The 24,200-nt window shown below is 53.3% G+C and overlaps 1 protein-coding gene across 3 annotated transcripts in view; it reads right to left on the minus strand.

Moving 5' to 3' along the window:
* KAZN (kazrin, periplakin interacting protein) overlaps window positions 1-24,200 on the minus strand; it is a 1,229,740-nt gene that overhangs the window by 52,479 nt on the left and 1,153,061 nt on the right. For all 3 annotated transcript variants that reach the window (XM_008951836.4, XM_014342705.5, XM_034955817.3), the window contains 4 exons: window positions 21,783-21,953; window positions 9,371-9,560; window positions 5,347-5,477; window positions 2,029-2,079 (listed from right to left, as the gene is read on the minus strand). In XM_008951836.4, coding sequence (XP_008950084.2) covers window positions 2,029-2,079; window positions 5,347-5,477; window positions 9,371-9,560; window positions 21,783-21,953 — 543 coding nt within the window. The remainder of the gene's footprint in view (window positions 1-2,028; window positions 2,080-5,346; window positions 5,478-9,370; window positions 9,561-21,782; window positions 21,954-24,200) is intronic.

Raw genomic sequence — 24,200 nt, forward strand, 5'->3', positions numbered from 1 at the left:
GAGTCAGGAGCCACGTGGAAGAGGGTGGGGGAGAAGAAGAAAGCCAAGCTTAGCTGGGGTGCAGACTGCAGTGGATGGGATCCGGGGTGGGGAAGGCCTCTCTGACCTTTAAGCCAGTGGGGTCAGGGACGGGCTGGGATGGCTGAGAAGCCACCTCCAGGGCTGGAATGCCAAGGTCAGCCCCTCATTCACTGAGCAAACAGGGACCAGTCACAGAACCTCTCAGGGACAACAGTAAGACCCTTCCAAGATTGCCATGAGGATGTTGCTAAAGAGAGGATAAAGACCCTGAGAACAGGCCAGGCACGGTGGCTCACACCTGTAATCCCAGCACTTTGGGAAGCCCAGGCAGGTGGATCACCTGGGGTCGGGAGTTCGAGACCAGCCTGGCAAACATGGTGAAACCCCGTCTCTACTAAAAATACAAAATTAGCCAGATGTGGTGATAGGCACCTGTCATCCCAGCTACTTGAGAGGCTAAGGCAGGAGAATCACTTGAACCCAGGAGGCGGAGGCTGTGGTGAGCCAGGATCGCGCCACTGCACTGCAGCCTGGGCGACAGAGTGAGACTCCGTCTCAAAAAAAGAAAAAAAAAAAAAGAAAGAAAAAGACCCCAAGGACGGTGTCTGGTGTGCCACAGGCATTCAGTACAGTGAGCAGCTGTGGTCATTTGTACTATAATAATATTGTTATATAATAATATTGTTATATATAATAAATTCAATTTGCCCACAACTTTCAGGTGCTTCTTGAGGGCTTGTAGGAGGATGTCCACGTGCTCGGCCACTGCCTGTGGTCATGTCCACGATGCGAGGCCATAGGGAGGAAGGGCGGCCACAGGCCCTGTCTGCCGTGCCAGGGCACTAAGCACACAGTGACATGGGCAAGGGGCCCTGGGAGAGTCTGGAAAATGTGGAGGAGTCTGGAGCCTGCGTCAGCCGAGGGCAATGGCTTGGTACTTGCCCTGGACAGGAGACAGTATGGCCAGTGCGGGTTCCATTTCTGATCATGACTCTACCTGTGGAACCCTGGAAAGCACCCCAGCTGCTCTGAGACGTTTTCTTGTCTGTGACGTGGGAAAACATTATAAGATGATGGTGGTAAGGTCTACCCTGCCCTCCTGTTAGGGACACTACAGGCATCTGGGTGGTATCTGCAGGAGAGTTTTGCAAACTGCCAAGTGCTTCATACAAAGACATATGGTGGCATCATGCGTAACCGGGGTGGGGCTTAGACTAGACTCATGGTTCCCCAAACACTTAGGGATTTCCTGAATTCCAGGCCCCACCCTGTACCTGGTGGATCAGAATCTCTAGGGCAAATGGCCCAGGAATCTGCATTTGAACCACTTCCCTGGTGGTCTCCGTTGCGAATGGGTGGTGTGCAGACCCACAGGTGGGGAGCCCAGGACTAGAAAGGTGACTTCAGAGACCCCTGCAGACCCTCAAATTCATGTTGTTTGTCCTCCCTGCAGCCCCCTCCTCACTCTGATGACAGAATATTGAAAATGTTAAAAATGAATCAAGTTTCTAGCAGCACAAAAAACCCACTGCCTGGGCTATGAGCTTTTCAATAATAATGGGAATTTTATAGAGCTGGCTGCCAGGGTAAGCCATGGCCAGGGCATCAGGACGGAGGACATGTGTGCACTCAGCAGCTCCACAGCCCTGCAGGGCACAGGGCCAGGCGGGCCCAGGTGCTGAGACTGGCTCAGGCCCCAGCCCACCTGAGACTCCGGAAGTTGCATAAATCCTCTCTGCCTTGGGTGTGCGGCATGGATGTGGGCTCAGCGGAAGTGGCATAAATCCTCTCCGCCTTGGGTGTGCGGCATGGATGTGGGCTCAGCGGAAGTGGCATAAATCCTCTCCGCCTTAGGTGTGCGGCATGGATGTGGGCTCAGCGGAAGTGGCATAAATCCTCTCCGCCTTGGGTGTGCGGCATGGATGTGGGCTCAGGGGAACAGAGGGTGAAGTTGTAGTCAAGGTGGGGTGGAGGGAGGGTCCAAGTGGCCAGGGAGGGCACACCTACCTGTACAATAGGGTTGTGCAGGTTCTTCTGAACTGGGCCGGGACTGTCGCCCTGTAGCCAGAGGAGAAGAGGAAGATGAAACAGCAGAGACAGGTGACACAGGAGAGCAGAGGCGGCCCGTGTGGTGTGGGGCCTTCCGTGGAAGGATGCCATCTCTCAGGGGCCACCCTGCCTCTGCAGTGGGGAGCCCACCCCCCATCTCCTGAAGCAGATACCCCCAGATGGCTTATTGATGGGGCCTGGAGTTTCCCTAGAGGCCCTGGGGTCCTCTCCTGCCCAGTCTGGCCTCTCAACCCCCAACATCTTCTGACCAACAAATTAGCCACTCCAGGGCGTCTAAGTTCCTGTCCCAGTCTGTCCTCTGAGTTAGAGCTAGAGCTTGGTTAGACTTGGTGCTTTTCATAAAGAAATGTACTTTTATAGAAAAAGCAACAAAATAGAGAATTTTGGGACAGAAACAAACTTGGGAAACCACGTAGCCTCTAGCTTCCCCCAAAACCGACACAATGAATCTCTTAGTTTGCGCAGGGGCAGGCAGGACTCGTTAGCCCTATTCACAGGTATCAAGAGAGGCAGCAGACAGTCCACTACCGTGGAGCTAATTGGATGCAGAGCTACAGCTCCAATTGGGGGCTGTCAGATTCCTCCTGGCACAGTGCTCCTTCCAGGCAGGAGCTCCAGAGTAACTGCACACTTGGTCCTGAGCTTTGGGCTGCCCCAGGAGGGGTCTGAACTCCTTCCCTTTTTCCTAGGGAGCCTCAGACAGGTCCCTAGGATGGGCAGGTAGGACATTTCCATTGTGTTGCCAGCCCTGCCTTACGTGGGTGTGGAGGGAACCCTTAATAGCCTACGGGTGTACAAAAGCCTTCACTACATCCCAGAATCGGTCTGCCCTGTCTGGAGCCCACAGATCCTTTGGATCAAAACAGTCATTACTAGGGAGACTCCTGGTGGTTATTTCTGGAATTGCAAGCATAATGCCAAGGTCCGTCAACCTTCTCCAACCTCTCTATGCTGAGTTCCTACTTCTGCTCTAAATTAATGGCCAGAGTGTGAGAGGATGAGGCAGTCGTTAGTCCAGGCTGCACTATTCTTGCTGGTGGACGTCAGATGCCCAAGGCAAAGGGTTACCTGTAGCTATTTTTGGGCTCTTCCTGGCTTACCTGCATGCACACCTGTTGAGATGGGGGGATAAAAAGGGTTGAGGAAGTGAGGGAATTAATGAATGGTAGTTTAGTCTTTAGTCTCAAGGTTTGCAAACAGAATCCATTCTGAAGGCAGCTAAGATAGTTCCACTCTGGATAGGAACATCTTTGCCAAATCTATGGGTAAAGAGAATGGGGCCTGCTCACTGAAACGCCTGTATGCAGACAACTGGCTTATCAAAGCACCCATTTCCTGTCAGCAGGAATGTGCCAAGGCTATGGTGGGCAAAAGACTAGGACTGGGTCAAATGCAATTCAAGAGGCCTTTGGAGAACTCCTTCTGCAGAATGGGTTTTTTCCAGCAGCATTTCTGCTGCCAGAGTCCCCATGGGCCCACCATGAGAAGACAAAATACGGCCGTGGGGGGAAGGTATTCCCAACTGGGATGAGAATGGTGCAGGGACACTGCTGGCTGTAGGTATAACTCCACAGTGGTCCTCCAGGATCAGGGAATGGATGTCAGAGACCCCTCCAGTGGCCCACCTTCCTTGCCTTGGTTCTGTTAGTCAAGATAGCCTTTGTCACTAGGATTCTCTCCTGGGGACAAGAGAAGAACATACTGCTTCCTTAAAGCACCAGTATAAAACAGAGAATCCCGCCAGGTGCAGTGGCTCATGTCTATAATCCCAGCACTTTGGGAGACTGAGGTGGGCAGGTCGCCTGAGGTCAGGAGTTCAAGACCAGCCTGGCCAACATGGTGAACTCTCATCTCTACTAAAAATACAAAAATTAGCCGGGTGTGGTGGCAGGCATCTGTAATGCCAGCTGCTCGGGAGGCTGAGGCAGGAGAATTGTTTGAGCCTGGAAGGTGTTGGATGCAGTGAGCTGAGACCGCGTCACTGCACTCCAGCCTGGGTGACAAGAGTGAAACTCCATCACACACACATACGAATAAATAAAATAAAACAATAAAGAAGAGAATCCCAGGCCTGAGCAGGGCCCCAGGCTGCAAATGACCTTCCTACTCTGAGGAGGCCAGCTAAAGTCCCCGGGCCAGCAATCTCTGCCGCCCACCTCAGCAGACTGAGGCAGCTTCTCTGAAGTTCAGTCTTAGCTATTTTTATAAGCACTTTTCATTATTGTGGATTGAAAAAAATGGTTCCATAATTACGACTCATCTATAGGAAAGTGATTGATTTTTACACATTGATTTCCAAGCAACACTGTTATGTACATGCTTATTATTCATTCTAATAGCTTTTCAAGTTATTCTCTTGAGTTCTCCAGGTAGAGAATCATGTCACTGGCAAGTAATGGTTTTGTGCAATGTGTTCACCTCATTTCTTTTTTATTATCTATTTCGCTGGTTAATAAAGTGACATTAACTGAGTTTTGGAAAAAGCCGTCTCGTGCATTTGAGGATCTAACCCTATGATGTCTGTCTTCAGGATATGGCAGAGGGGAGCCTCTGCATTACCAACTGTGTGATAGAACAAAAATTCAAGGTGGTCCCCACACCCAGACCCCAATATTTCATGTTAGAGCCTCGACATGGCTTCCAACTGTCCTCAGAAGCTCAACCCACCTTCAATTTACTCCCTCACTGTTGCAGAGCCCATCTGTCTGCCCCACTAGTCATCAAGAGCTAGGCAGCTAGGGCCTTTGCCTCCTGGGAGCTGGTGCCCAGTATGCAATCAAAAAGTGTTTGATGAAATAAGCAAAGGAAACAAACTTAGACCATATTCACACGCCTCTCCAGAGGCAATTCATGCCAAGACTCCTGGGTCAGGATAGAGAGCTGGCTCTAAAGGGAAATGAGGAGGTGCTGGGGAGGCCCTGAGCTCTGGAAGGTAATGTGTGGGAGGAGAAGCCCACGGTCCCAGACAGGGCCCACTGGGGCAGAGTTCCAGGCTGTGCCTGCGGCCGACCCAGGCCCGCTTCCTCTGGATTCTCCTCACCCTCCCGGACACAAGGAGCAAACGGGCCTCATTCCTTTTTCTCCCCACATCCATCGCTTCTTGCAAAAGGAAAGAACAGAACAGGAAATGCATTCGCCAGAGTGCTCCCTGGGTGGACGAGAGGAAACAGCGAGTATGGCTTCACCCCGCCACCCCCGCCCCTGCAGTTTCTGGGCAGGGCCCAGGGGCCCAGGCCCCGCTGCTGCTGGCCTTACGTTGCAGAGGGAGTGTGTCCGGTGTCGAGGGGAGTTGATGTCGCTCGGTGTGGACGACCGGTCGCCTTCGGCGGCAGATGCGTCGGAGATGACAGAGGGCTGCCGGGAGTGGCAGGGGCTCACCCTGACCGCTGGAAAGCAGGGACAGCTGGTGAGTGAGGGATGGAGGGAACATCCTCGCCTGTGCTGCCTTGGTGGTTATTCCGCCCAACACCCCCGTTCTACAGATGGGAACACTGAGGTGTAGAGAAGGGAAGAGACTTGCCTGGTTCTCCAACCCCCTACTCCACAGCTCCACACGTTCCCATAGAGTAGCTGCTGGGAAGAACCTCCCATAGCCTCTGGATCCAATGAACCCTCCTCCACCAGCGTGAACGAGGAGAAGACATGGAAGTTTTCAAGTCTTCTTCTCATTCCAAATTCAAGTCTCCTCGTTTCCAAGTCCAATACAGGAAAGTGCTTGATGTTTATAAATTCATTTCTAAGGAGCACCGTGATGCATTAACACTTGAGTACTCTGTGACTCCGCTCACATGCTCCCACCACCTGGACATTCCTAGACCTGGTGCAATCCTAACCACTGCCCCAAATCGGTTTCCCAAATGAGAAACCTAAAGGCCACCACCACTTTCTCTCTTTCCCCCATATCCCACATCCAATCGGCAGCAGCAGCTCCAAAACATTGCCCCAAATCTGCCTGCTTCTCTCCCACTGCATTGCCACCACTGACTCTCACCTGGAAGACCACGAGGCCTCCCGGTGGGTCGCGCTGACTCCACTCTACACACCAGAGCATGGGCCACCAGCCAGCATCTCATCTCTCTTCCTCCTGGCCTCCGAGGTGGCCTGATGTGCCACGGCCCTGCCTACCCCAGCAGCCTCAGCTAGAGCCACATCAGCCTTCTGACTGCCTGAGACAGGCCATGTCCCCCTGCCTTGGTCTCTGCCATTCCTGTTGCCCATCAGGGGCATTGTCATCCTCCAGGTCTCAGCCTGTCCCAGGAGGCCTTCCCCAGTAATCAGCTCTCCCTACCCTGTCCTGTTGGTTCTTATCAAAGTGCTTGCTTTTGGCTGGGCATGGTGGCTCATGCCTGTAGCCTCAGCACTTCGGGAGGCGGAAGAGGGAGGACTGCTTGAGCCCAGGACTTCGAAACCAGCATGGGCAACACAGCAAGACTCCATCTCTCAAAAAAAAAAAAAAAAAAGTGTCTGTTTTCTGTTGATTTCTCTCCTTGTGCTAATTACAATCTGTCATCGTTCTGCTTGTTACTTATTTATTTATTTTTGAGACAGAGTCTTGCTCTGTTGCCCAGGCTGGAGTGCAGTGGTGTGTTCTTTGCTCGCCACAACCTCCGCTTCCCGGGTTCAAGCGATTCTCCTGCCTCAGCCTCCCGAGTAGCTGGGATTACAGGCATCTGCCACCACCAAGTCCAGCGAATTTTTGTATTTTTGGTAGAGACGGGGTTTCACTATGCTGGCCAGGCTGGTCTCGAACTCCTGACCTCCTGATCTGTCCACCTCAGCCTCCCAAAGTGCTGGGATTACAGGCGTGAGCCACTGCATCCGGCCTGCTTGTTATTTAATAGTATATTTACATATCATATCTGTACACTGACAACATCCGCTCTGTGAGGGCAGGTACCCTGGGTGTCTTATCCTGTTGAATCCCAGAGCTCATGGTGCCTGGCACATAATAGGTACTCAATAAATAGTGGTTGAATGGAAGGTCCAGACCAGAAGCCACAGCTCAGAAGCCCTTCCAAGTCCCCAGCAGGTTGCTCCCCTGTCTGCAGGCATTGGCACTGGATGGAGAAAGCATCTTTTGTTTGACAAGACTGGCTAAGCACCTACTATGTGCAGGCGGCATGCCAGCAGGAGGGGTTGCATTCCTGCAAAAGACAGTCCTTGCCACCAATGGCCATATGCTCTAATACAGAAGATGGGTGGCTGAAGGAGCCCTGGCTTTGGAGTCAATTCCAATCTGGGTGAGTTTACCCTACAGGCTGTGTGACCTTGGGCATCCTCCCTAGCCCCTCTGAGCCGGGTTTGTTATGTGTAACATGGGGATGGATGCCAGTGGTACCAATCCCAGACAGTAGCCACATGTATGATGAGCCTACCACAGTGCCAGGCACTGGACAGATGGGAGGAGTCATGTGACAAATGCACCAACAGCAAACCCGAGGTAGGGTAAGAGGTGCTCTGACGCAGGTGAGCACCCAACTTTACAGGAGCATAGAGGACACAGGGGAGAGAGCACGGAAGGCTTCCTGGAGGAGGGGATGTCTGATAAAATGCATGGAGATGGTTGTATGTGAGGCAGATACTGTGGAGGAGGAAGGGCCCAGAGGGCAGATCCACCAGCCTGTCCAAGCTTTCCCAGACCAGAGCCAGCTCCATTGAGGAGAGGCCCTGCAGAGGCAGACGAGGATGACCAGGAGTCTGCTGCCCCCACGTGATTCAGAAACTGCCCAAGCCCTATCTGCCTTCAAATTGCACCTCTGCCCTCCTGCTGCCCTGGGGCTGGACCCAAAGCCAGGACAGCTGGCTGCATGGCTGGGCTGTGAGACTCTGAACAAGTGGTGGCCCTCTCTGGGTCTCAGTTTCCCTGCCTGACGAGGATGCTGGCCCCGAGCAGTTTTATTATAAGCTCTTCCACCTCTCAGTTGAGGCTTTGAAGGTCAGAGCTGCCCACCCTTACCCCAAAAAAGTCACACCACCTTGGGTCAGACAGTGAAGGGAGGGCTGCTATCCCACTCAGTGGGAAGGGAAGACTCTGAATTTGCTTACTGTCTGGGTTCTCAAAGTCCCCTGTGTCACCTATCAATGATGACAACAATGGTGATGATGATGATGATAATGAGAATAGCAGCTAATATTTACCCAGCTCTGACCATGATCCCAGCCCCATTCCCGCAGTTTTACACATTTCATCTTCACAACAGCCCCATGAAGTAGGTAAAGGAAGTCTCAGCAAACACCTTTAACGTACGTTGTGTGCTAAGAGCCTAATGCCCCTTTTACACATGAGGAAACTGAGGACCCTGGCCTAGGTCATGGGTCATGCCTCTAGTAAGCAGCAGGGCCAGAGTTGAACCCAGCAGTCTGCATCCAGGGCCTATGCCCCTTCGTCCCAATGACTCACCTACACTCCCCCATCTGTACCCTTGACAGGCAATAGCAGGGTCTGCTGGCATCTCCCTGACCAGCCTGCCAGGCCCTTATAGGTCAGGGCTGTGTCTGACTCATCTCCTGCAGCTCCAACAGCCAGCCCAGCCTGCAGCCTTCACAGTGACCAGCTCTTACCTCTGGTGCATTGGCTGCTGCTGGATGCCTGTTCCCAACTTGCATCTATCACATAAGGGCAACTACTTGCAGAAGGGACAGAGAACAGAGCAAGGTGGCCTGCAGACGTGCAACAGGACAGCGAGAAGTTTGGAGCCTGTTCCATGGGCAGTAGGTGCAGATGCTGTCCAGAGGCCGGACTTCCCTGCCGAGTGCCTGGAGCAAACACCTGTGACATTGACATCAGCCCCTCTTGGATGCCCTGTGATTGGCCAGAGCTGTCAATCGAGGAGTTCTGCTGCCTCCCCTGCCAAAGGATGCCCATGTGACTCTGATGTGGCCAGAGTCTTTCTTTGGGATTTGCTACGGACACAGGGGGAAGAGATAGTTTTTCTTTCTTAAGACTTGAGCTGTGAGGGTCTTAAACATCTGGAACTGCAGGGGACTATTTTACTTTCTTGCTGAAAGAGACAGCCTGAAGATGAGGCCAAAAGGAGGTGGGCAGAGCTAAGAGATGGAAAGACGGTCAGAGGGACCCAGATAGTGTTTGAACCTCTGGATCCAGCTATGCCTGCTGTCCATCTCTTAGATTTTTTTAGTTACATGAGCCCAAGGTCTCTGTCCCACACCCCCTAAGCTGCTGTAGTATGAACAAAGCAGCTGCCTCTCCCACTGGGTCAGATGGCCTCCTGTGAAGCCCCTCGAAGTCGTGGCAGAGCCAGGCCAGGGCAGGACTCACCTTGCCGGTCTGCAGGGTGAGGGGGGTGTGAGTGGTAGAGAGTCTGTTGACTCTGCCGGATGGCTGCGGTCAGCGGGAGGTCCGCCTGCACCACCCACTCCTGGTTGCCATTGAGCACCGTCTCGCCCGGCATGGCGAGGGAATGCCGCTTGGGGACGTCCTTGGTCAGCGTAGCTAAGGACTGTTTGGCCTGGAGAGAGCAAGAAGACAGGAAGAAGAAGTCATGATCAAGGGGACCTCTTGGCCAGCTGCTTGGCACCACCCACCGCCATGGGGAGAAAGCCCGGATCCTCTGCACCGGGTATTGCTGGCTCGGCATCGAGCGTCAATTGGTAAGTCAAGCGCCTGCCCCGCAGCCGTGTGAGGGAGGAACTGTTGTTCTCCCCATTAGACAGCTGGAGGCGCGAAGGCACGGAGAGGTGTGGAGCCTGCCTTGGGATCCCACAGCTCAGAAGTGGCAGAGCCAGGATCAAATCCAGACAGAGACCAAGCTCCAAAGAACTGTGCCAGGGCCTGGCCACCTGGTCACACAACTCTAGGGGGCACTGCTTACATAAACGTGGTCCCTCTTGGTCTCCCCATCTTATATAGTGGGATCCTAAAGTTCAGAATGGTGGAGTAATTTGCTCAAGGTCACACAACAAGTAGAAGAAGTGGAGTTTGAACCCAGTTCTGTCTGACTTTTGTCACATGGATGCATTTGTGTCAAGTTAACTCACCCGAGAGCTAACCTGGGGGTTACCCACCAAGAGCAAAGTGAGACCAGAAATAGAGGGGTTCCAAGAACACTCCTTTTTTTTGTTTTGTTTGGAGATGGAGTTTCACTCTGTTGCCCAGACTGGAGTGCAGTGGCTCAGCTCACTGCAACCTCCGCCTCCCGGGTTCAAGCAATTCTCCTGCCTCAACCTCATGTGTAGCTAGGATTACAGGCATGTGCCACCATGCCTGGCTAATTTTTGTATTTTTAGTAGAGATGGGGTTTCACCATGTTGGCCAGGCTGGTCTTGAACTCCTGACCTCAAGTGATCCACCTGCCTCGGCCTCCCAAAGTGCTGGGAATACAGGTGTGAGCCACTGCACCCGGCCCCAGGAACACTCTTACCACCCATTCTTTTGGATTCTCCAGGGACTAGCCAGGATTCAAGTCCGATTGTAAGAAAAAGGTGTTTTGGCTCCCATTAGTTTAACTCCTTGCAAGATTGAAGGCTGCTTCTTCTCCCTTTCACAAGGTTTTGCCAGAGAAGAGCCATGTGCACCTTCTGCAGAACTAGCAAGGAGATGGGCAGGTGCACGATCAGCCTACACGACTAGCTCCTTCTTGAATGCAGGCTGGGGACAGGCAGATCCTAGGCCCAGCTCTCAGGAGCCCACGCTAAGAACATGTAGGACAGGAGGGAGCCCAGGGACAAGTGTGAGGCTGAGCTGGGGCCGGGAGGCCGCCTCGACTGGCCACACAGGTCTTCCTTTCTCTGCCCAGTGTCTGAGACCTCTTTCAGCTGTGTTATCTCCCCCTAGAATATCTGGGGTTTTATTAGAAGTGATCTCAAATTCTTTTGGGGAGAAAAACGGCAAGTACTAGAAATGTGCTACTGCATATTATTTTCTTCTTCTTCTGTTTTTTTTTTTTTTTTTGAGATGGAGTCTCACTCTGTTGCCCAGGCCGGAGTGCAGTGGCGTGATCTCGGTTTACTGCAACCTCCACCTCCCACGCTCAACCTCCACCTCTCCTGCCTCAGTCTCCTGAGTAGCTGGGATTACAGGCGCCTGCCACCATGCCCAGCTAATTTTTTTGTATTTTTGGTAGAGACAGGGTGGCACCATGTTGGCTAGGCTGGTCTCAAACTCCTGACCTCAAGTGATCCACCTGCCTTGGCCTCTCAAAGTGTTAATGCACATTCTTTTCATCACAGTCATTTTCTACTTCTGATTGGCTCCGGGGGCTCATGACAGGGCAGAGGAGACAGGGAGAGGCCCAGGGGTCCCCTGCACTGAGGTTTTGGGTGAACATGGATGTTTCCGGGGTAGCTACAGATGGCAGGGCCACTGTGAGTGCTGGCTTTGCCTCTCATGTGAACACAGATTAACAACAACAAAAAAATCCATCTAATCTCTCCACAACCTTTCTAACCTTGCCCCAGGCCTGGAGTTCTTCCTGGCAGAGCAGGGATTCTTGAGAAAGGGTCCCACCAAGAAACGGACAGTCCTTGGCCTAATGCCTGATGCACTCTCATCACATCAACCAGCTGTGTTATTTTAGACAAGTCACTCCCTCCTCTGAACCTCAGTTTCCCCATCTGTATAGTGAAAAGCCTGGACCAAGTGATCTTCAGGGCTCCTTCCAGCTCGGACACCCTAGAAGTCTGTGAAATCACTTCCCTCCCACTGCCAGCTTCCAGGGAATAGAAATCCATACCGCAGAGGCTAAGCTGAGGGTGTCAGCCTTGCCCCCCCAACCTGGCTTGCCCCTGCTCTGGCCGAGAAAACCACCTGTGCTCTGCCACCCTCACACGCTCTGTGCAACAGTGCTGGGTTGCAGGTAGGGAGTTCGGGATTATCTGTGCTCAACAGGTAAGAAACCAAAACTCAGAGAGGTTTAGTGACTTCTCCAGTGGGCACAACATCCAACCTGGGTACCAAACCCTGGTGTCTGACTGGGAGCACAGTGTGGTTTCCCTTAAGCCCACATTCCTGTGGGGCAAGAAAACAACCAGCACAAATGATGTGGGCCAGTTCTGTCTGCTCACCAGAGTCCCCAGCACCTGGCCTGGGGCTCAGCACATCCAGGATGCATGCTGTAAGAACCTGCAGGATAAATGGAAGCAGGTCGCTGCTTCACAGAGCCTTCGTTGTGTTGATGGCTCAGGGAACAGCTCTGTTGTCCTACTGCAAGAACAATGGGGTAACTTTTTTGTTTAAGGAAGGAGTGAAGCTGGGTATGTCTCGAGCCTCTGTACACCTGCAGCAGACCCAGCATCACGGAGACCCACACTTCCTGAACCACCACACCCAGCCCAGGTGAGTCGGTGGCGGCACCTGCCTTCCCTCCAGGTGTGCCTGCACACAGCCTCCTGGCCCTCCACACTGCTACACTCGCAGTCTTAGGGGGATGCCCCACTCCCTTGCTTCCACCTGCCCAGTCCATCTGGCTGCCCAGAAAGTGCGACTCGGGAGAAATAAGCACCCAGGCTGGTCTGCCATCATGCGGGAATGAACCCTCAGCTCCCCCTCCTGCAAACACTCCCAGCCACAAGCATAGGAAGCATAGGATTGTACAAGCCAGCCCCTGAAACAGGCAGCCCTTGGAGGGAGCACGGGAAGGAGTGAGGAAGAGGCCTGGGTGGGGTGGCTCTCCCGAACCCATCGGCTTCCTTCTCCCAGGTGGGCTCTCATCTCTGTCTGGGCCTGGGAGTGGCATCTTCCATCTCAGTAGGCAGCTTGACATCCTTGCTACCTGACAATTGGGAGGTCCCCTACGGTTGGTCCTTCAGAACGGGGTGGCTGTACCTGTGAGTTCTGAAGCACAAGGATAAACTGTCCACTCTGCCCACTCAGGATTGTAAGCTTCCAAGGCAGAGCTACAATGGAGAGGAACTGCAGATGACGCGTGTGAAGTCTCATCTAAAATACACGCACCTGCTTTCACACCCACGTACCCATACACATGCACATACACACATATACACACATACACACATGCACACACATACACACATGCACACACATGCACACACATACACACGCAATACACACATGCATATACACACATATACACATGTATATGCACTGATATGGTTTGGCTGCGTCCCCATCCAAATCTCATCTTGAATTATAAGCTCCCATGATCCCCACGTGTCATGGGAGGGACCTGGTGGGAGGTAATTGAATCACAGGGACAGGTTTTTCCCGTGCTGTTCTTGTGACAGTGAATAAGTCTCCTGAGATCTGATGGTTTTATAAAAGGCGGTTCCCCTGCACATGCTCTCTCGCCTGCCACCATGTAAGATGTGCCTTTGCTCCTCCTTCACCTTTCACTGTGATTGTGAGGCCTCCCCAGCCATGTGGAACTGTGAGTCCATTAAACCTCCCTTTCTTTAAAAATTACCCAGTCTCGGGTATGTCTTTATCAGCAGCATGAGAAGAGACTAACACACACATACACATACATACACATACGTACACACACACACATGCATTAGATCCTCTCCTGTGGCAATTGACACATTTCTCTGACTAATCTCTTCCACTAAATGCAATTTAATGCTGGGAACTCCCCTTGGGTTCTGACTCTTCTCTTCTCCTCTCTGAGCCTCCAGCCTCTTCCAAGCACTCAGAACTTGGAACGTTAAGCTCCTGGGAATTGTTAACTTGACACAAATGTGTCCATTTGACAAAAGTCAGCCAGAACTAGTTTCAAACTCCATTTCTCCCACTTAACTTGCTGTGTAACCTTGAGCAAATTACTCCACCATTCTGAACTTCAAGGTCCCACAATATAAGATGGTGAAACCAAGAGGGACCATGTTTATGTAAGCAGCACCCTCTGGAGTTGTGTGATGAGGTGGCCAGGCCCTGGCACATTTCTTCGGAGCTTGGGCTCTGTCTGGATTTGGTTCTGGCTCTGCCACTCTGAGCTGTGGGATCCCAAGGTAGGCTCGACACCTCTCCGTGCCTTCGTTCCTCCAGCTGTCTAACGGGGATAATGACAGTTCCTCCCTCACATGGTTGCTAGGGAAAGTGCTTGGTCCAGGGTAAAAATACCCAACAAATATTAGCGATTGTTATTAAAGAGTCTCTATTTCACAAGCAGGGATGATGTGAGGAGTAATTCACACCAGGGTCAAGGATCCGGTCTGGCCCACTGTCTCAGAGCAGCCATAGTGCTCAGTTAGGATTACTTATGCGCTCCCTGAGCCTGGGCAGTGAGACCCATGAGGCAGGAAGGGGAGATGGCAGCACAGGGCCCTGCCCTCACCCGCCTTTTGGCTGGGGCCAATGGCAGTTCCTGTTAACCAGGAGGGCCTTAGGTTCCGCTGATCCGGAGGCCACAATGCACCCATCACATCTCCCACATCAGAGAGCAAGTTTGGCCCTGCAGGCATGCTGTGCCCAGAAACCGAATCCTCTACCGGGTCCTTCAGCAGATGAGTGCTTGTCTAGGGAATGTTTCTCTGGGGTAAAGACTGGGAGGATCCCGAGGCAGGAGCCTCTGAGCAGACACCGGAAGGCTGGTGCTCCTGTGTGGATGGCACACTGCGCCAAATGGGCACTGAGTGGGCACAAGGCCACCTTCTTCCCGTGCTTCATAAACACACTCTGTGGCACAGCTAAGTTCTTCTCCTTGGGGGGAAGCCGGCTGGGACCCTCTTTCACAGCTCTCAGGGGTACGGGTGGGAGCAGGTCCAGCAGGGAGGCACCGGTGTGAGCTGATGAGGCAAATATGGGTCACAACACCAAGGACCAATGACCAAGGACCAAAGACCAAGGACCAATGCAGGCTCGGCTGTGGAGGGGAGGCTCCTGTGGGGGCAATGACAGGCGTGGCTCAGGTGGGCTCGGGATTGGGCAGACCCTGCCCTCATGCAGGGCGGCAGGCCCCCCACCACTCCGGGTTCAGACCCAGCCTAGGAACTGGCTTGGCAAGGGCTGGTCCAAATGGTCCAAGAAGGCGGTGGCCAGGGGCCTGGAGGTGGCACATTTGGGGCAGACTGCTTTTGTTGCAGCTGAGAACGGGCACAAGGGACATAGACTTAGAGCGTGGCCATTAAAAATAAACCTGAGGCTTGGCCAAACCCTCCTGCTTCTCCGCCCGCTCATCCCTCACAGTCCCTGCCTCTCCTCTGGGCCTGTGGTGGCTGTCGTTTTTACAGATGAGGAAACTGAGGCAGGAAAAGGTTAAAGGTGACATGTGTGAGGTCAAATACTGATGAGTGGAACAGGCATGAGAATCCATGCTTCCTCCTCCCCAGTGGGGTCTGAGGACAGGGTGGCTCTAGAGCAACCTCAGCACAGAGCTGTGAATGCTGACTGAGTTCTGCGGCGTGCCTGCCTGATTCACCCACTGCCTCATTTCCCTGCACTGTCACTCTAGGGGGAAGGTTCTATTCTATTCTATTCTATTCTATTCTATTCTATTCTATTCTATTCTATTCTATTCCATTCTATTCCATTCTATTCTATTATTCTATTGAGATGGAGACTACTCTACTGTACTCTACTGTACTGTACTCTACTCTACTCTACTCTGATGGAGTCTCACTCTGTCATCCAGGCTGGAGTGCAATGGTGTGATCTCAGCTCACCACAACCCTCCTGGGTTCAAGCGATTCTCCTGCCTCAGCCTCCAGAGTAGCTGGGATTACAGGCACCCGCCATCATGCCTGGCTAATTTTTGTATTTTTAGTAGAGACAGGTTTCACCATGTTGGCCAACCTAGTCTTGAACTCCTGACCTCAGGTGATCCACCTGCCTCGGCCTCCCCAAAGTGCTGGGATTACAGGTGTGCACCACCACACCTGGCCTATAGTTCTGATTTTATACAGGAGGAAACTGAGGCTCAGAAAGGTTAAGTCCCTTGTCAAGGGTCACGCAGACAGAAAATAACAGGACCCAAACTGGGACTCTGCTAGACTCAAACAGCCCAGGCCCAGACAGATAGGAACGTCTGATTCTTGCAAAATGTCCTACTTGATGGAGGGGTGCTTCCAGTCTGGGGTGATTCTGCACTCCAGGGGACATCTGGCCACGTCTGGAGTCTACTGCTGTGACACTGGGGGGCTGGGGTGGGGGGGGTGCTGCTGGCATCTGGTGGGTGGAGGCCAGGGAAGCTGCCACACACCCTACAGAGCACAGGGCAGCCCCACCACTGTTATGTGGCCCCAAACGTCTATGGTGCCCTTGTTTACAGAGAGCACCGTAATCTGAAGAGCATTTCCCGTGCTGGAGAAGCCGCGCTCGTCGGCAGCGAGGTCCGTGTGAGCTGGGCTCCCGGGGACAGGACCAGTGTGTGGGGGATGCCCATGGTCTCAGGAGCAGGCAGCCCTGTCTCCCCGCCCCACATGTGACTAGGGAGGCTGGTGGGAAAGGCCTGTGGACTGAGGGAAGGCTGGTAAGGGAGCTGCCTCCTTCAGGCCATGGCTGGACTCCCGTCAAAAGCCTCCCCAGCAAAGCTGTCACCCCATGGAGTACAGGGTCGCCTGATCTCCAGCTCTGAAACCGTAAGAATACAGACCTCACTGGAGTGACTGCGCATGAAGACGGGGTGCTTTTTGGGGAGATGCAACTGTTCTGGAATTAGACAGCAGTGGTGGCTGCACAATGTTGTCAACATGCTAAAAGCCACTGAACGGCATGACCGACGACCCAGGACCAACGACCCAGGACCAACGACCCAGGACCAACGACCCAGGACCAACAACGACCCAGGACCAACAACGACCCAGGACCAACAACGACCCAGGACCAACGACCCAGGACCAACAACGACCCAGGACCAACGACCCAGGACCAACAACGACCCAGGACCAACGACCCAGGACCAACAACGACCCAGGACCAACGACCCAGGACCAACAACGACCCAGGACCAACGACCCAGGACCAACGACCCAGGACCAACGACCCAGGACCGACGACCCTGGACCAGCGACCCAGGACCAGCGACCCAGGACCAACGACCCAGGACCAACGACCAAGGACCGACGACCCAGGACCAACGACCAAGGACCGACGACCCAGGACCAACGACCAAGGACCGACGACCCAGGACCAACGACCCAGGACCGACGACCCAGGACCAGCGACCCAGGACCGACGACCCAGGACCAGCGACCCAGGACCGACGACCCAGGACCGGCGACCCAGGACCGGCGACCCAGGACCGGCGACCCAGGACCGGCGACCAAGGACCGACGACCCAGGACCGACGACCAAGGACCGACGACCCAGGACCGACGACCCAGGACCGACGACCCAGGACCAATGACCAAGGATCAACGACCCAGGACCAACGACCAAGGATCAACGCTGGCTCTGGCCATGGAGGGGAGGCTCCTGCGGGGGCAACGGTAGGCTCATGTGGGCTCGGGCCTTGACATTCTAAGTTGATAAACAATATTTTACACATACACACACACACACACACACACATACACACACATGAGGTCCCATGGGGCCAGTGTGGTTACAGAGAAGTTGCTGTGTGGGTGGTAATGCCTGGTTCAATCAGGATTTAACAGGAAATGCCCCCAGCAAGGGTGGATGGCTGGGCAGGCCTCAGGGTGCCCACCTTCATTGCTAAATGCCAATAGAGGGCTTTGCTTCTTGGGAAACGTCTGCAGAAGCAAATGTCTTTTTGGCTTTTCCCCAAGTGAAGCAGCGAAGAGGGTGTGTGGGGCGGCCCAGAGTTGGCTCCTCAGGACACGGGGGGAGGGACGATGCCTGGATCCTGACGGGCTGCTCACCCCTCACTTGGCACCAGCCTGGGCTCTTTCCCCAATACCTGCTTTCCCAGTGGCCTCAGTGTCACTGGCAGGTGTGAGCTTTGCCACCTCTGTGGCAGCACCTCAGGGTCACTTAGGAAACTGCCCAGCACCAGCGGCTACAGCCAGGACCCCTGGGTAAGGGGCTAGTAAGTGGCCCAAGATGGGCCACAGGGCACACTGCATGGACCTCACAGAGGTAAGATTTCATCAGAAGACAAAAGGGACATGTTCGTCCCCCAGCTGCAGGGGCTGCTGAGTGCACCATCCCCCCGGGCCTGGCTCCCCACCTCCGCAGCTGGGGGGCTTCTTTTTTTTTTTGAGATGGGGTTTTGCTCTGTTGCCCAGGCTGGAGTGCAGTGGTGCGATTTTGGCTCACTGCAACCTCTGCCTTCTGGGTTCAAGTGATTGTCCTGTCTCAGCCTCCCGAGGAGCTGGGATTACAGCTGTGTGCCACCACGTCCAGCTAATTTTTGTATTTTCAGTTGAATCAGGGTTTCGCCATGTTGGCCAGGGTCAAACTCCTGACCTCAAGTCATCTGCCCTCTTTGGCCTCCCAAAGCCAAAAGATTACAGGCACGAGACACCACGCCCGGCCTGCAGCTGCCGTGGCTTCTGCCATTGCTAGGCTGCGCCCTCCACCTCCCCACTGCACGTGTGGACCCTGACTTCCTTCCAACCCACCCTCTATGCTTCCACTGGCAGAGCAGAGCTGCTTTCTGTTGCTTGCAACCCAGGACTTAAGGCACCCCCCGAGGAAGGGTCAGCTGTGCAGTGGGGGAGCTGGGCCTGCAGGCAACACAGCCTGGCGGTGAAACTTTAGGCATGGTGGGCAATGGAGGGAACCTGCATTCAGGTGGACACCCCAACAAGACTGGGGCCATCACAGCTCCTCGTGAAGCCCCTTCTCTCTGCCTCCAAGCCCTGGGTAGATAATGCCTGTGCTGTTAACATGAACATAAACCAATCAACCTGAGTTGCCAACATTCACACGGGCAGATGCATCTGATGCCTGCCAGAAGGAGGCCAGAAGCTGAGTTTTCTTGGCCAGAGCGGAAACAGGCTGAGTGTCCAGACACAGTGGGAGTGGAAGCCAGGGTGAGCTGGTTTCTAGGCCAGAAAGACCCAGGGAGTCCTCGGATGCCTAAGGCCAGGACTCCAAGGGAGGAAGACATAACTGTCTGTCCACAAGGCATGAGAAAGACCTGGGAGAACAGGGGCCTTTTCCTGGCCTGCAAGTTCAAAGGTTTCTTTCTGGGCTGCACGTAGCAGCAGGGCCTCCAGTATTATCAACCCCACTGGTGGGAACCCCCTGGACCCCAGAAGTCCCTGCAGCCGCAGCTTTTTCCTGCCCAGCAGTTCTCACCAGTAGGGGTCAGCATTGGACAAGGAGACCTAGGCTAGGCCCAGGGATCCTGCCCCGGCCTGTCCTGGGGCCTGGTCCTTAGTAAACCATTCTGCCGTGGTTTTACCACGTCCAGGGATCCAGGCCCGGTGCCAAATGCTTCTCCTGCTTTATTTCTTGGAAATCCTCACAAGAGCCCTACAAAGCACAGTCAACTCTTGAACAACGTGGGTTTGAACTGCATGGGTGCATGGGTCCCATTATCGGCGGATTTTCTTCCACCTCCGTCACCCCTGAGACAGCAAAGCCAATCCTTCCTCTCCCTGCTCCTCCTCAGCCACTCAGCGTGAAGACAACGAGGATGAAGACCTTGATGATGATCCTCTTCTTCCACTTAATGAATAACAAATATATTTTCTCTTCCTTATGATTCTCTTTTTTTTTTTTTTTGAGATGGAGTCTTGCTCTGTTGCCCAGGCTGGAGTGCAGCGGCTTGACCTTGGCTCACTGCAACCTCCGCTTCCCAGGTTCAAACGATTCTCCTGTCTCAGCCTCCCGAGTAACTGGGATTACAGGCACCCACCGCCACGTCTGGCTAATTTTTGTATTTTTAGTAGAGACAAGGTTTCACCGTGTTAGCCAGGCTGGTCTCGAACTCCTGACCTCAGGTGACCCATCCTCCTCGGTCTCCCAAAGTGCTGCAATTACAGGCATGAGCCACCACGTCCGGCCTGATTCTCTTAATAACATTTTCTTTGCTCTAGCTTACTTTATTCAAAGAATACTGATATGGTTGGCTCTGGGTCCCCAGCCAAATCTCATCTCGAATTGTAATCCCCACGTGTCAAGGGAAGGACCAGGTGGAGGTAAGTGGATAATGGCGCTGGTTTCCCCCATGCTGTTCTCGTGATAGTGATAGAATGCTAACGAGATCTGATGGCTCATAAGCGTGCGGTAGTTCCTCCTGCATTCATTCTCCCTCCTGCCATCTTGTAAAGAAGGTGCCTTGTTTCTCCTTTGCCTTCCGCCATGATTATGAGTTTCTGAGGCGTCCCCAGCCATTCGGAACTGTGAGTCAATTAAACCTCTTTCCTTTATAAATTACCCAGTCTCAGCTATTTCTTTATAGCAGTGTAGGAACGAACTAATACAAATACAGTACACGACACAGTTAACACACAAAAGATGTGCTCGCTGACTGTTCTTAGTAAGGCTTCTGGTCAACAGTGGGCTACTAGAAGTCATCTTCTAGGGGAGTCAAAAGTTATACATGGATTTAGCTGCGCAGGGGATCAGCACCCCTAAGCCCTGCGTTGTTTAAGGGTCAACTACATATGCCATTATCTCTGTTTTGAGTTGATGGATATGGAGTCCAGAGAGGTGAAGGCTCCTGCCCAAAGTCACACAGCTGGGAAGCACCTGGGGCTGGATTCGAACCCAGATCACATGGCTGTAACCACACCGTTAGCTGGCATCAGCACTCTGCAGGATGACAAATCCTCTAAGACTTACGGCCTCCCTCTTCCCCTACTCTAGCCACAAACTCCCTGGATCTGCCCAGCCACCCTGTGGGGAAGGTAGGGTGGGATTAAGACTCCACTCCCAGCCCAGTAACAAGTAAAAGGCACTGAAGCCCAGAACAGTTGAGTGGGCAGCCCAAGGTCACACAGGAGCAGGCAGAACAGACCTCCAGGGCTCTCTCTCCCGACCCGGACCCTCTGTCCCCACACGCAAAGGGTAGGCATCTCCTGGGAAAACAAAGTGTCTGGAAGTATTTTGAGGGTTTGGTTTGGGTTAGGAAAAAATTATTTGTTTCCTTAATGACCCAAGTAAGACATTGTTGCTGCAAAGACATTTGAAAAGAGGCCAATAAACAAACAAAGAAATAAATAAAAGTTGCTACCACTCTGAGAGAATGAACATTAATATTTCCATGTATTTCCTCCCAAATATTTTCCTAAGCAAATATGTATATTTTAAACAAAAAAAATTTTTTTTCCTTTCCTTTTTTTTTTTTTTGTTTGAGACAGGGTCTCACTGTCGCCCAGGCTGGGGTGCAGTGGCTCACTGCAGCCTCACCTCCAGGGCTCAGGCAATCCTTTTGCCTCAGCCACCGGTCTAGTTGGGACTACAGGCATGTACCAGGCCTGGCTAATTTTTTGGTAGAGATAGGGTTTTGCCATGTTGCCCAGGCTGGTCTCAAGCTGTTGGGCTCAAATACAATCCACCTGCCCTGGCCTCCTAAACTGCTGGGATTACAGGCATGAGCCACTGCACTAGGCCTTTTTTTCCTAATAGTAGGCTGGGGTGTGTGGAAGAGTGAGTGGTTTCCCAGCGTCTCCACACTCCCTGGGCCCAAGGCAGGTGGATAAAAGGCTGGCCCAGTCTCTGGGGGCATGGTCTTGGAGGGAAACTTATGATGCATTGCAGAAAGCCCCCTCCTGCAGCGGGCCCTGCCCCCTGCTTGTGTTCTGCTCTGCCCCACCCACCCCACCCTAGGTCTCCGATGTGAGTCGATGCCAGACGTCCCGGCTCCCCGCACGGCACTGCTAGCAGATGCCAGGCCCACCTGGGTGGGGAGGGTTCTCACCATGGCCAGCTCGGCCTCCAGCTCCTTCATCCGGTTGTCCTTGAGGTCCAGCTGGGAGCGCAGTGCCGTGGCGTGGTCTGTGGCCTCCTTGGCTTGGCGCCGCAGCTCCCACTTCTCACGCTCCAGCAGGTCCTTCTCCTTGGCCAGCGCTTTGACCGCATCCTCGCTCTCCTGTGGGTGGGAGAGGGAGAGAGCACCGTGGGTGTTACAGCCAGGCTCCTCCTGGCCCAGGGATGCCTAGAGGGGGCCTAACTCCTAGATGGAAAAAGAAGTGGGGTCACAAGGTCAGGAGATTGAGACCATCCTGGCTAACATGGTGAAACCCCGTCTCTACTAAAAACACAAAAAAATTAGCCAGGCATGGTGGCGGGCACCTGTAGTCCCAGCTACTCGGGAGGCTGAGGCAGGAGAATGGCAGAACCTGGGAGGCGGAGCTTGCAGTCAGCCGAGATCGCACCACTACACTCCAGCCTGGGTGACAGAGCGAGACTCCATCTCAAAAAAAAAAAAAAAAAAAAAGACGTGGGGAGGCCCCATGACATGTGGCCAGGAGCTCTGGCTCTGTGGTGGGAAAGCCGTGGGCACGAACTCCAGCTCTGCCACAAACTAGCTGGAAGACTGGAACAGAGACGAACCCAGTAGACACTCATTAAATCCTTTTTTTGCTGCATGAATGAGTAAGTTGGCAAATGACTGCTTTGGGGAAGTCATTCTACCTCATCAAGTCTGGGTTCCTCTTATGTAAAATGGGGCAGGAGTCAATCCTACTTGTTTCAAAGAATTCTAAAGATTGAATGACTTCACGTGTGGGAAATACTTAACACAGTCTGATAGAAGTTAGGGTGCAATAGTTGTTCTGGGGCTTTGTCCTGTTTGGTAAATTGTGTTCATCACAGGGAAACAGGGTCAACAGTAAAGAGGCACCAGCGACCCCAATTGTCTGGACTGCCACAAGGTCCGGCCACCACTCCACAGGGTCACAGGCTGTGAGAGAAACAGCTGCTGTGTCCTGAATGCAGCACAGTCCTCAGCCGCTTGCCCCAGCCCCTCCCCAGGCTGGCCCTCCTGCATGAGCTGTTTTCTGTGATTGTCCAGGGAAGGGCCAGGCCCCGGCTGTGCCAGTCCCCAGAGCAGAGCCAGCAGGGAAGGAACAGACAGCTGAATCGGGGCTGTGACCTCTGTTGACCGGAGCAAAGTTTCAGAACAACAGGCGTCCTTTTGAGAAGGACAGTCCCAGCGGGGAGCTCCACCCATCCACCCAGCCACCATCTTCCCATTCACCAAATCAAAAGCAAATCCAAGGTCTCCGTGTGGCCTGGGACCGTGGAGAGAGGCCACCATCCTGCCTTGTCTGACAAACCTGTCTCTGAAGGCCTCACTTCCAGATGGTGAGAGATAGGGAGGCTGAGGGAGAACTTGGCCTTTTCTCTGTGGCTGTCAGAGCTGTAGCTATGGCCTTGGTTCTGGAGACAGAGGGAGAACCTGGGCCAAATCCTGGCTTTGCAATGACTGCTGTGAGTCATCCCTGCCTCAGTTTCCCCATCTGTAACCAGGGGATAACACCACATATACTTTGGGGCGTTTGTGTGGGTCTGCATGAGGGAATCCACCTGGAGAGCTCTGCACAGGACTGGGCTCCCAGCAGGCACCTGCTCACCTCACTCAGATCCCTGCTCAATTGTCTCCTCCTCTGAGAAGCCTTCCCTGACCACCCACGTAAGAAAGAAGCCCCAGGCCCTCTCTAACCTGTTTTCTTTATTTGAAGCTGATACTGGTCTGTTATTCAACCAATATTTGTGGATATTTGTCTGGTACAAACCAGACAAAAATCCCTGCACTCGTGGAGCTTATAGTGAAAAATTCTGCTACAGTGTAGAAACTGACCAGTGGGGTAAGGGTTGTCCCTGAGAACCCGCTGGTGTACAAGAGGCTGCTTATAAAATGTCCCTGAATTAGGAGGAAGCCCCACTAGGACCCTCAGGATCATTTTTGTCTCATCGCAGTCACTGGTTCACACTACTACTCACGAACAGACCAAGGGCTCTAGGCCGGGTGGGAAGGCCTGTAGGTGCTTTCAAGTTTTGGACTCCCACCTCCTTGGGGTCATATTCCGCGGCAGCAGGAGAGCTGGGCTCAGCAGCAACTGTCACAGAACTTTCTGTACAGTGCTAAGGCTTTTAGGTGCATTATTTAAATCTCACAAAGACCCCTGAGACAGGGACTATGATTATCCCTATTTCACAGATGAGCAAACTGAGGCCCAGAGAGGTAAAACAACTTCGCCAGCTCATAGACAGTGTGGTAGAGGCCTCAATCCCTGCTGGTACCTGAGGCAGGAGAGGAACTGAAAGGAGATGCCTGAGAGGTCTGGAACTGGAAGGGGGTTGGGGGTGGTGGGAATTTCTGAGGGTGGGATTT

Source organism: Pan paniscus, chromosome 1, assembly GCF_029289425.2.
Source record: "Pan paniscus chromosome 1, NHGRI_mPanPan1-v2.0_pri, whole genome shotgun sequence".
In the NCBI taxonomy this organism is placed as follows: domain Eukaryota; kingdom Metazoa; phylum Chordata; class Mammalia; order Primates; family Hominidae; genus Pan; species Pan paniscus.